The 13,103-nt window shown below is 38.1% G+C and overlaps 1 protein-coding gene across 1 annotated transcript in view; it reads left to right on the top strand.

The window, feature by feature from the left end:
• psmd14 (proteasome 26S subunit, non-ATPase 14) overlaps positions 1–13,103 on the top strand; it is a 100,242-nt gene that overhangs the window by 41,045 nt on the left and 46,094 nt on the right. The window contains exons 3-6 of the mRNA XM_059966462.1: positions 328–399; positions 994–1,113; positions 1,247–1,317; positions 1,967–2,117. Coding sequence (XP_059822445.1) covers positions 328–399; positions 994–1,113; positions 1,247–1,317; positions 1,967–2,117 — 414 coding nt within the window. The remainder of the gene's footprint in view (positions 1–327; positions 400–993; positions 1,114–1,246; positions 1,318–1,966; positions 2,118–13,103) is intronic.

The raw sequence follows: 13,103 nt of genomic DNA, 5'->3' as shown, positions 1-13,103 counted from the left end.
TATTATTGGTTAATCCTTTTGAAAGAGTGAATGAATTGTTACATATTTTCTAAAAAAAAATTATCTTTTAAGTGATTTGCTTCATTGGGAACTTCCATATGAGTGAGTATTTTAAGCATAAGGTGTGAAACTTAAGAATACTGATATATTGTAAATGTTACGATCAAGTTGTGATCTAATGTAAAATCGAGTTTAACATTCGATTGTCACCTTTTTGTTATTTGCTGCAGATGATCTCCATGATTATATTACGTGAAGGATAAAGAAGTAAGTGAATAAGTTGAGCTACTACGTGGTTAGAAAACTTGTTTCATTTGTGTATTTTAGGGCCCACCGACTGATGCCCCAGCTGTTGATACAGCAGAACAGGTTTATATATCTTCACTTGCTCTACTAAAGGTAAGTTTAAATTTCATAGACCTTTGATCATATTAATTAGTTTTTGTTATTTAGAATGTAATAAGTTCATTTTTTTCCTAGGTCATTACTGTATATTAGTTTTAAATGTAATATTTTATCTGCTTAGCTTTCTGTTATTTTATTTGTATATTGAGATTCAACACAGAATAGGCCCTTCCAGCCCCTTTGAGCCTCACTGCTCAACAGTCCTCCAATTTTTAATATGATAATTTACAATGAATAATTAACCTATCAACTTATACATGTTTGGAATGTGGGAGGAAACCAGAGCACCCGGAGCAAACCCACGTGGTCATGGGGAGAACATATAGACTCCTTACAGGCAGTGGCGGGAATTGAACCCTGGTGGCCTGTACTGTAAAGCGTCGTGCTAACCACTACGGTACCGTGCCACTCCAAAAGAGTACATGGTATTCTTTAATAGAACTTAATCAGATATGCAAAGGTACTGTGGACAGAACTTAAGTTGTAGACTTAGTGTTATATGGTGGTGTTTATCGCATTGAAAATTGTTCTCTTACTGAGTTGGAAATTTTGAGATATAATTTTTTTGGATGTCTTTGGGGTGTGCAGATGTTGAAACATGGGCGAGCTGGTGTTCCAATGGAAGTCATGGGCCTCATGCTTGGTGAATTTGTTGATGACTACACCGTCCGTGTTATTGATGTTTTTGCAATGCCTCAGTCAGGCACGGTGAGCAACATTTTTTACCTCCTTTACCCAAAACATAATCGATTAAGATAAAATTTCTGTTCAGGATTTTGTCAAAGTTGAATGTAAACATTTTTTTACCGTTCAGTAAAGGGTTTTGCCTTTTTTTCCTTAGGGTGTTAGTGTTGAAGCAGTTGACCCTGTATTTCAAGCCAAAATGTTGGACATGCTGAAACAGACTGGCAGGTAGGATACATGATAAAATGTTCATCACAAATCTACAGTCAGAATATCCTTTTCTTTATTAAATTTTAATTTATGCAATTTAATTAATTTTATTTGTAGTCAATGTATAAATATTTTTGTTTACATTTCTGAAGTTGATATTTTGTTTTGTATCTTTTGTACTTTCATTTTATACCAATCAACAGTTGTCGAATGCTTGTTCAAATACCTTCACTGTGAAAAAGCTTAAAAATTAATGTTAACAAAAGGCTCAGCAGCACTGCAGAATAGTGTAAATTGCTTCTTGACTGAGTTCCTGGTCCCACTGCTGCTTTAATTGATATTTGAAGGGTGGATATTTACTCTCAAGTGCTGAAAGGGTAAAAACTGGCTCGGGGAAGGTGTGGTAACAGGGTGAAAAATTGAAAGCATGATCTACCACTGCTAATGCACATCTTTTTAATGATAGCACTTGTATGACACACTTTCTTCACTTCCACACCATCATAAATGTATGTTGAATGAGTTCCATTTTTCATACTTTATCATATTATAATGCTTGAGTTGTCCTTTTTGTTGAGCTTAATTTATTTTTTGCGTCCTTTGCTCATAGCAGTATTTGGCCTTTTATTTTCTAAATAAAAACACTTAACCATTTGCTCTGTTTTAGGCCTGAAATGGTTGTTGGCTGGTACCATAGTCACCCTGGCTTTGGATGCTGGCTTTCAGGAGTTGACATCAACACTCAGCAGAGCTTTGAAGCCCTGTCGGAACGAGCTGTTGCTGTTGTAGTGGATCCTATTCAGAGCGTAAAGGGGAAGGTATGATTAGATTCTTAGTAAATATACTGTTTATGTGACGTTAATTCTTCTATTTGTTAAATGCACAATAAATATTTCTTTAAGGGTACTGGAAATACTTTATTTTTTTATAAGGTGCACCTTTTCATTATATTGTTAAAGAATGATGCATTAAAGTATAATACATTGAAGTGTAATTACATGTGAGCTAGGTCATATATGAAACAATCATTTTCCTTGAAATTTCACATATTTAATTATGCATAAAATATGTATTAAATTTTCTTTATTTTAGAGTTTTTTAATGATTTGAGTTATTGAACTGTAGTCTTAATTTGTATTTCTTGCTTTCTGTCCAAAGCTGTATTTGACCTTTTGTTTTGAAAAGAGCACCACTATGAAAAAATTAGAACAAACCTACGTTGATTCTTTCGAGGCATGTAGTAAAGCTTGAGCACTTGATAAACATACCTCTTTGCCTTATTTTTAGGAACTGGTTATAATGATAGAATGACACATAATTTGTTTCCTTTGGTAATTATGAAGCTCACTTCTAGGTAGACCGATCACATTAGGGTCTATTAGTTTTTTTATATGTGAAGCAAAGTTTGTTTTCTAGTGAGGTGAATATTTCATAGTTACTGTAAATTTTTGTTCATCTAACTGCTGATGTAAGGTTGAATTGGAATGGGTGGCTTTGGAACCTGATAAATTTATACTTGATTTCTATCAAATTGATTATACTTAAGAATAGACAGTATACCTTTAGCATTACTACAATGGCTGCACATTATGATGCCCAGTTTACTGAACTCATTCTTAAAGATATTGTCAAAGTTGAAGACTTACTCCAGAGATTTGAGGGCCTATCACATTTATGCTTGAGTTCGTTGATTGTTAAGCTAATGTACTGACTAGTAAATAATAAAGAACATCGATGGCAAGATACTAACTTGCTGAATATATTATGAATCTCCAGTTTAGAATACCTTGTATAAAAATGAATTCAAAATTTTAAACATGAAATGACCATTTCCAATAATATCTGTCACTTTAATATACTTGGAAGTCAGATAATTGGAAATGTTTAGCATACGCCGTTTGGGGTACAATTCACCTTTGTTGTAGTGTGTTGTTCTGTTGTTTCTGTTGTTGTTCTGTTCCTTTCTTTTTTATTCTCTTCTGGCCCCATATGCCATTTTCCTATTTCCTGTCTCATGACAGCAGGGAGCAGGTCTATTATCACCTTCTCAGAGCTGTCTGCAAATGTGAGAGGCAATTCGATTTTGCTCTACCACAGGGAGGGTATGTTATAAAGAGAGCAGAATGTAAAGAAATTGACTAGGCGGATTACTGGTTTAAACTACTGCTGAGTTGTCTTGTTGCAGCATGTATGGCCATACTGATGTGAAAGTTAATGAAGTCATTATTAATGATTTGTTGTTTTTGTTACTGGAAATGTATTTATTGTATTTAAACTAGTTTTATAGTACAGTAGTCACTATTCATTTTTACTAAATTTCTGTAAGGCAATGTATGAAAGCTATGCAAAGTGTTTTAAATGTACTTCTAAAACTAGCTGAGTTTTCCTTCCAGAGTAGAAATGTTTGATGCTCCATTGTGCAAAGGGACATTAGTACCTTTGAGGCATTATATAATAAATCAAATGCATAAAATTTATCTTGATTAGCATCAATAGAATGTATATTGTTCATCACTGGGAGCCATTTTTTTCTCTTTTACACTTTGGTTTCATTTGCTAGCTTTTGACAAGGCTTGCGCATGTGCTGCACCATCCCCTCCTCTGCCAGAGAAAATGAAAATTGTATGCTACTAATAATTGGATAGGTGTATTCAAAATCTGAATTTATATCGTCTTATGTTGTAAACAGCTGTGCAAATTGTAATTATTCTTCAGATTGATTAATTAGAAATTGCATTGTCTTTTGTGTGACTTTGTTTAAGTATATTACTCAATTATAGGACAGTGTTAATATCTATTTTTTGGATTAGACATTTGCTTTTTGGGGTGAGGTATATGGTATTAAAAGTTTCAGATATTTCTGTTCATGGAGAAGCAAAAGAGCGAAGGTCATATTAGCTTAGCCTGTAGCCTAAAGAAGAAATTGCTAGTTGAACTGATTATTTTGATAATATTTTGATCATGACATGCTGCTAAAGAATTCATGGGATATGTAGCAGTTGTGTAGCTTGTTCAAATTTGATATGTGAACTAATTAATAGCGCTTGTCCCAACAGATCAGCCTTATTGCAATTTATGTACAATATGCCTTGGTCACACTGTGCCATGTACCCCATAAAGAAGTAGATCTAAATATTTTGCCAGTCTTCACACTGGAAGTGTTGCTTCATTTTGTAAAAAAAAGTTGATTATTCATTGATCATTGTAATATTTTTTTGAAAACTTGAATTTTGTTGTCTTTTATAAATGCTACTTAGTTCAGTCAATCTATGTATCACCAACTTTACTGCGGTTTCAAATATCTTTAGTCTAGGATTCGTATTGGATAAATATAGGTTCCTCTTGAACAGCACAAAATGGTCCTAGACACCAGCTGAGGAAGTGTTTTGCATGTACTTGATATTGATTTTAGTCCAAAATTTTATTTTTGTATTCAAATTTATTTTTGAAGTACTGGTTTTGGAATATTTGTCAGCTTAATGAAGGAATAGTTTATGAACGAGAATATATGGAATAAAATGCAGATTCCCAATTAGTGATTCCTTTTTGTTAAAATAATTTACAGTAGTTAAGTAATTTATTGCCATTTGACACCATTACACACCAGGTTCACTCTCTGGTCTGAACTCAGCAGTTCAAACCTTTAGATGCTGCAGTTGGTAAAGTCAAAGCTGAGCATAATGTCATATGCACAAATATATGGACACACAGGTGCAATGGGAACCTTCCTTGTACCAGCATCACAAGTACATAGCATGATATATTGAATTGATTTTAGGCAGCATTCACAAAACATAAAGTAACTTGTATATAAATTTTACAAAGAAACACAATTAGAGCAAAAAAACTCCATTTTAGTGCAAGGTGTTCAGGGTGGTCATAGTATTGCTAAACTGTAGTGATAAAGATTTTGTTGGTTGGTTCAAGACCCAAGCGAATAAAAGGAAGTAGCTGCAACTGTTTCTCAACCTGGTGGTGTCGGACTTCAGGCTTTTGTACCCTCTTGGGGCAGCACCTCCTGTAGATACCACCAATGGTGGGGAGGGACAATTTTGTGAACGGGCAGAATCCATCTCCTGCTTCTTGTATCCCTGCACATTCAAACTGCCATTAACTTCTACAGATGTTAGATGACAAGCTGAACCTCTCCTAAGAAAGTAAAGATGTTGGCGCACACCTTGGCTAAGAAGGGCTTAAAAAAAAACAATGGGAATTATGGCTTCCGACTTCTTTCCATTTATTTATTGATGGAAAGTATGTGTGTAACCATCAAGTGAGAACATCAGAAGTGGCCGATATGTCCTTCATAGTTGAATACTCTGCAAGTATATACTTCAAGAATTGTCGCTTGGATGTCACAGTTGATGGCAACTTTGAAACTGTAGAAATTGTACATTGCCTACATTTCTGTTTGTAGTATAACAGGATCATAGTAACTTATTTTTAAAGTAAATCTGTCAGCACGTTATTCGATATAATTGATCATAGCTAACATTGGAGCTGTCTCCAATGACCATATTCTTCATACAGACTTAGCATTTGTGAACATATGCGTAGCCAATCACATCGCTTTATTTTAATAATTGAAAGCATTCTCTAATATCTTTCTTTCTTTTAACAGTTAATTCTAGTTTAATCTCCTTTGTTTTCAACCATTGAAGGTATTTAGAGTTTATCTCCGTGTCTGTGTAGTATTGATTGACACTTTTGGTCTTGTTTCCTAACTCTTCATTTAGATTTCTTACATTTTATTTAAATTCCTTACATTTTTCTTCACAGCTACTATTTTCTTTAATTTGGAATTGGTAGCAGTTTTGGTACAATTTCTTTCATTCTATCCATCCAGTGATTATAGAGCAGAGTAGACACTTCTGTCTCTGCAAACAACGCATTCCCAACAATCCCACAACCCTGATTAACCCCAGCCTAATCATGGGATAGTTTACAATGACCAGTTAACCTACCCGGTACACCTTTTGATTGTGGGGGAAAAAACCCATACATTCCATAGGGAGCATGCACAGAGACTCCAGGATTGGACTCCAGAACACCCCAAGCTAGCATTACGATATCCACTACTCTATTGTATTTTATATTCCCTGGGTGGCAAGGCAGTGAAGTGGTTAGCACAAGGCTCTACAGTACCAGTGATTCGGGTTCAGTTCCCACTGCTGCCTGTAAAAAGTTTGTGCGTTTTCCCCATGACCATGTGGGTTTCCCCAGGTGCTCTGCTTTCCTCCCGTGGTCCAAAGACGTATCGGTTATAGGTTAATTAGTTATTGTAAATTGTACTGTGATTAAGCTGGAGTTAAATTGGGGGATTGCTAGGTGTTGTGGCTCAAAGGGCCTGAAAGGCCTACTCCTCAATGTATGTCAATAAAAAAAAATCACATTACATCACTACCAACATTTCAAGTCTAAAAATACATTTTCACTCTACAGTTTTTTGTCCCTAATTGCCTCTTTGTACACGTGGCTGCTTTCCCTTGTGTCAAATGGCTTAATCTTTTTATATGTCTTTAGTGGCACTTTAACAGATGATTTCAGAAAACTCACTTGTGAAACAACCAATGTGTTATCGATTTCTCCTTCAGTTTAAAAAAAATTCCTCCCCTTCTTCTTTTCTATATCCCGCTTTAGCCTCTTATGTCTTCTGCCTATCACCTCCCCCGATACCCCTACTCTTTCCCTTTCTCCTGTGGTCTACTCTCCGCTCTTATCAGATTCTTTCCTCCCCAGGCTTAACCTTTCCCATCCACCTGGCTTCACCTATCACCAACTAGCTACCCTCCTCCCCCTCCCCCACTTTTTTATTTTGGTGTCTTCCCCCTCCCTTTCCAGCCTGCAGAAGGGTCTTAGCCCAAAGCCTCAATTGTTTTTTTTTCATTTCCATAGATGCTGCCTGGTCTGCTGAGTTCATCCAGCAGTTTGTGTGTCTTGCCTTGGATTTCCAGCATCTGTAGGAGTTCTTGTTTTTATACTTCAAGAATGAGCTACCATTTTCAAGTGATGTTGTCTTTCCTTCATTTTTTTTAACTGATGTTCACTGGTTTTATTCATTTATATTTGGCACACCAAGTTAATTGCTGTTAACACCAGTGATAAACAAAATTCACTTGTTAATTGAATGCATTAATACTCAGAGAAAATTACCTGTGACCACCACCCAGACCATCAGATACAAACACCCCTGAGTTCCCTAGCCACAGTATCTACCCATCTATATGATCTTGACAGCCTATTGCAACTTTGAAGAATGAAAAATGAGGGCAATATTAACCTGATCTGTGACATCTATAGTTGCTCCTATTACTAATAGGCTTTGAATATTGCTGCCAGGCAAAATGGACTGGGAGAGAGAGAATGTGGACTGAAGAGAAAATGAGAATCAGAGGTGGAATGGGGCATGGGTAGGAGAAGACACAAAGCCAGGCATCACTGCAGTTGGTGCAGGCAACAGCCACAGTTCAATCCAAAGCCAAGTAAGCATTGCGTGACCACAGACACAAACTCGGGCATCACTGCGGCTGGTAGGACTGAGCAAAAGTTGTGAGCAGAGAACAGAATTGTTCGTCCCTTGCTTCCAGTCCCAACACTTCAATTTAGCCCAACACTTAAGTTGTTCAAACATCGGGTTGTTTCTCACTCTCGGACCGCTCTGGGGCTTGGCCGCCACTGCCATGATCTGGCCCATATCGAAACTTTCCAATTCAGCCTGGCATTTAAATTGATCAGACATTGGGACTTCCCTTGCTCTCAGGGATGCCACAACTCTGCCTTGACTCCGCTTCAACCCCAACTGCTGTTGCCATGACCATGCCTCACCTGTGCCTTTGCTCTCCATAGTCAGTATTGTTACTATTGATCATTATTAATAATGTATAAAGTAGTTTCCTTTCTTTTGTTGTTGTTTGTCACCTGAAAGCAGTCACTTTGTTCATAAAAATTAGGTAAATACAATTAACCTACAGAGTTCTGAAAACTGAGCACTTTTACTTCATGCATGAAACCCATTTAATAATGGCTCTTTAAATAGAAATTATTTATTTTAAAACTATCTGAAGTTATTGGTATCTTGAAAAATATTTATTTTTAGTTTTTTGAATAGAATATCAATATATTAATAATTCAGTGGTTTGTTTACATCACCCATTGCATGGGGAACTACTTTTCAAATAATTTCTATCTGTACATTTACTTCTCATTGCCCCCAGCATTTCCAAGATATCATTACCTTTGTGATTCCCTGACCCACTCTTACATTCTCACCAGCCACAAGTTAGGGTAGGGGATGCAATGCCCATCTCTTCCATGGAACTGGACGTTCCTTCCAGGTGAAGCAGCAGTTCACTCTAGTTCACTGTACTGCATTTTGTGTTCACAAATGTAGCTTCCTTTATAGTGAAGAATCTAAATACCAATTGGGTGATTGTTTTGTGTGGCATCTGTGCTCATTCTGCAGGAGTGGCCCTGAGCTTGCAGTTGCTTGCCATTTTAATTCACCAAGCAACTTCCACTCTGACTTTTTGTCTGTGGCCTTCTACACGGTGACCATAAGACCCACTGAAAGTTTGAGGAAATTTAAGATGGTGATGAATCCAGATGCAGCAACCACTTCGGCTGCAACTGTAATTATTTGTCCTTTATGTCTGTCTCATGATCTCAAGACGCCACTGAATATTATGGACACTGTCTACCTCAATGGTGAGTTGTTGGATATGAGATGAACACCACAGCATGGCCTTATTGCGCATGTTGTTGTCTCCTACTACTGCAACTCAGGCGAGACGCCATCGGAAGCTGTGCACAAATAATCAAAAGAGAGGAAGTCGCGTAGGTATTTGTGTGAGACTGCTTTCAAATGTTTGATTGCTAGAGAATAAACTAGATTACCTGAGACTGAACCATTGTGAGATGAAGGACAGCTGTGTTCTCTTTCTGACGGAAATGTGGCTCCACGATACTGCCTGTGAAGCATTTGTCCAGCTAAAGGGTTTCTTTTCTTTTCTGATGGACAGAATTCCTGCAATCTCTGGCAAGACCAGGAGGGAAAGTGTATGTATCTACGTTAATAAGATTTGGTATGTGAACACTTCGATAGTGATGACCCACTATTTGCCTATGGTAAAGTCCTTAATGGTGAAGTACAGGCCCTTTTATTTATCAAGGGAGTTCATTGCTATTGTGATTATGGCTGCTTACTTTTCTGCCTCTGCTGATGCCGGGGAAGCACAGTGTGAGCTCTGCAGCATCGGTGACTCCTTTAGTGTTGCTGGTGACTTTAACCATGCCAACTTAAAATCAGTCCTGCCTAAATTCTATCAGTGTATTGACTTTGCAGAGGTGAGAACAAATGGGACCTGGTTTATACCAAAATACAAAACTGCTCCTCTCTTCAGATTCTCTGATCACTTACCTGTTATGCTAATTCCTGCATATGGACTGCTGATAAAACAACAGACCAATTCATAGGGAGATAAAGACCTGGCCAAAAGGGGAAACCTCAGCATTGCAGGACTGTTTTGAAAACACAAACTACAACATGTTCAGGGATGAGGCTGCCTATGACCATCACGTCAACATTGATGAATATGTGAGATCTGGAACTGGCTACACAGAGAAGTGCATCGAGGATGTCACCGTTATTAAACATGTCTATCTGAGGGAAAATCAGAGGCCATGGTTGACAGCAGAGATCTTAGCAGAGAGATCAGGATGTTGCCTTCAGATCGGGGATAAAACAGCTCTCAGGTCAGCAAGAGCTGTGGTTTTCCACACTATCAGGAAGGCACATCAAATATACAGCCATTTCTTTGTCACTGGAGACATGAGGCGCATGTGGCAGAGCATTCAGACCGTGCAGGTCTACCCAGCTCGTTAACAACTGTCGCTTATCACTCAAATTGGTCTACTGATGATGCCATAGTCTCTGCCCTCCACTCCATCCAGTCTCACCTGGAAAATTGTGCCTTGTGTGCCAGGGCTCTGCTGTTGGCTTCAGCTTGGCATTCAATACAATCATACCTCAATCTGATGAATAAACTGTCTTCATTTGGTCTCAGCACTTCTCCCTGTAACCGGATCCTGGACTACTTGACAGAATGGTGAAGGTCAGTCCATGTTGGCAGAAACATCTTTAGCTAGGTCACGCTGAGCACTGGTGCTCCCCAGGGCTGCGTGCTCAGCCTGCTGTGATTCACAATGCTGATGCATGAATGCATTGCTAGATCCAGTTCAAACTGAATCATCAAGTTTACTGATGACTGGGTGCAGATAACAGATGATCTTCCCTGATCCGTCAACACCATTCTTAGATCAAGAAAGCCCAGCAGCATCTTTACTAACCTGAGGAGACTGAGGCGAGTGAAGCTTCCACCCACCCCTCATATCAACCAACTTTTACAGGCGTACCATCTCGTGTATCTTGACCAGCTGCATCACTCTCTGGTACGGGAATTGCAAGTCATCTGACCACAAGTCCCTACAAAAGATTGCGAGGACTGCTGAGAGGATCATTGGGGTCTCTCTCACCCTTTAGTTATTTATCAGGAGTGCTGCCTACGCAGGGCACTTAGAATTCTCAGTGATCTCCCCCATCTGTTCAATAGTCTCTGATCCTCTACCATAACACAGGAGGTAGCGTAGCATTAGTTCAAGAGCTGTTATGATGAGAAACAACTTCTTCCCCCTTCAACAGTAAGACTATTGAAAACCCTGCCACCATCTAGGTCTCACACTACGTATGAAGTGCCAGTAGCACTATACTGTTTACTTTTTAGCTTGTATCATATATGGACCTTGTTATTAGTTTATTTGTGATAATATTACTTTGCGTTGTGTGTGAGTTACACGTACTTTGTTGTGCACTGCATTCCGGAGGAACGATGTCTCATTTGGTGGTGTGTGTGTGTACAGTTGAATGACATTAAACTTGAACATTTCTGTATCTACTTTCTGGGCATCTTTCAGCCTTCCAAATTCTCTATTGAATTCTCCAATTTTAGGTAGCTCATTCTTACTGTCTAAACAGAACTGACCATTTCTGTCTGCCATCATTTTGCACAGTTTTTCTTACTTTATTTTTTATAGTCTCATCTGCTGGTCATTTCCCATTGCTTTACCATTTACAACACAGTATATGCAGATAAAGAAGTTTAATCTGTTTGTAACTGCCCCTGTTAACCCATTTGGTCTCGCCCAATCACTGATAATTGCCTTTTTTTCTAATTATTCCTCCCTTACTGTTCACTGAAAGCTAACTTGTAACTCTGTATTTCCCAGGGTCTCACACCTGAAAAGCTAACTGTTTTTAATTGTAGCAATGCTGTCTGACTTCCTATATGTTTCCAGCATTTTTTAAATACCCAATTTCAAAAATAATATAATTGTGTTACTTTAGTTTATAATTGTGTGTAATAAATGCAGTTATTGTCATTAATCCCAATTATTCAATGTGGTTATTCAGGAGTAATTTTTTTGGAATGTTGTCTAAACTAACATGCATAAAATATTGATTTAACTTCACTATAAATTTTGTTCTATTTATGGAAGCTGTTGCGTATGGGCAAAAACTTGGAATAATAGGAAAAGACGTAACTGTAAAGCCATTTTGAAAATCTATTATTCAAGTCCCTTGAGATTGTCGTTTGTGCAATGATGAACCATTTAACTCAGTTTGCATTGAGATTGGAGCATTTGTAACATGGCATGGTTGTGGCTTGTGGTGATATCATAGCATAACGGTTAGTGCATTGCTTCACAGTGCCAACTGTAAGATGAGAGTTCAATTCCCACTGCTGCCTGTACAGAACCTTCACGTTCTTCCCATGACTGCGGGGTTTATCTCTGGGTGCTCCAGTTTCTCCCACATTCCAAAAAGAGGTTAGGGTTAGTGAGTTGTGGGCGATGATTGTGGCGGCCCTTGAGAGTTGCCCATCAGAATCCTTGTAGATTTGATTTGACAAAAACAACACATTTCACTGTATGCTTCGATGTACATGTGACAAATAAAGCTAATTATTTATCTATCTAATTATCATTGTTGTGAAGAAAGACAAATCTGTCCAATTCTTTTCAAAATCAACATCTGTTAATCATAATGCAACATTGCAGTCACTTGGGTATAGCAGTTAGTACAAATGAAAGTTTGAAGGCTGATCAGGCTGTAGCACAGTGTACATCTTTGAGAGTATTTGATGCCAGAGGATAAAGCCAGATGTATCAATATTACAGTGGAGTAAAGGGAATTTCAAAAGCATGAGAGGAGGTGGACAAAGTTGATTGGAAGGGCAGTCCAGCAGGGATGACGGCAAAATAGTAATGCCTGGTATTTCTGGGGCGATACGGAAGTCGCAGCATAGATACGTTCCAAAAATGAAGAAGTATTCTAAAGGGAGGATGAGGCAATGTGGTTGACAACAGAAGTCAAAGACAGCATAAAATGAAACGAAAGGGCACAAAATACAGCAAAAATTATTGGGAAAGCTTTTAAAACCAACAGAAGGCAATGAGAAAAAGAGAGAAAAGATGAAAAATGAAGGAAGGCTAACCAATAGAATAAAAGAGGACACCAAACATTTTCACAGATACATGAAGAGTATAAGAGAACAGAAAGTGGATGTCGGTTCACTGGAAAATACCACTGGAGAGGTGTTAAGGGGCAGAGGAGGAGACAAAAGAATGGCGGATCAACTGAAGTATGTTTCTTCAGTCTTCATTGTGGAAGACACTAACAGTATGCCAGAAGTGGGTACTGGGGAAGGTGCTTGGGAAGCTGAAAGGTCTTTCTACCTTCAGTCACCAGG

Source organism: Hypanus sabinus, chromosome 4, assembly GCF_030144855.1.
Source record: "Hypanus sabinus isolate sHypSab1 chromosome 4, sHypSab1.hap1, whole genome shotgun sequence".
NCBI classification, from domain to species: domain Eukaryota; kingdom Metazoa; phylum Chordata; class Chondrichthyes; order Myliobatiformes; family Dasyatidae; genus Hypanus; species Hypanus sabinus.
This window is presented reverse-complemented; position numbering and strand designations above follow the sequence as displayed.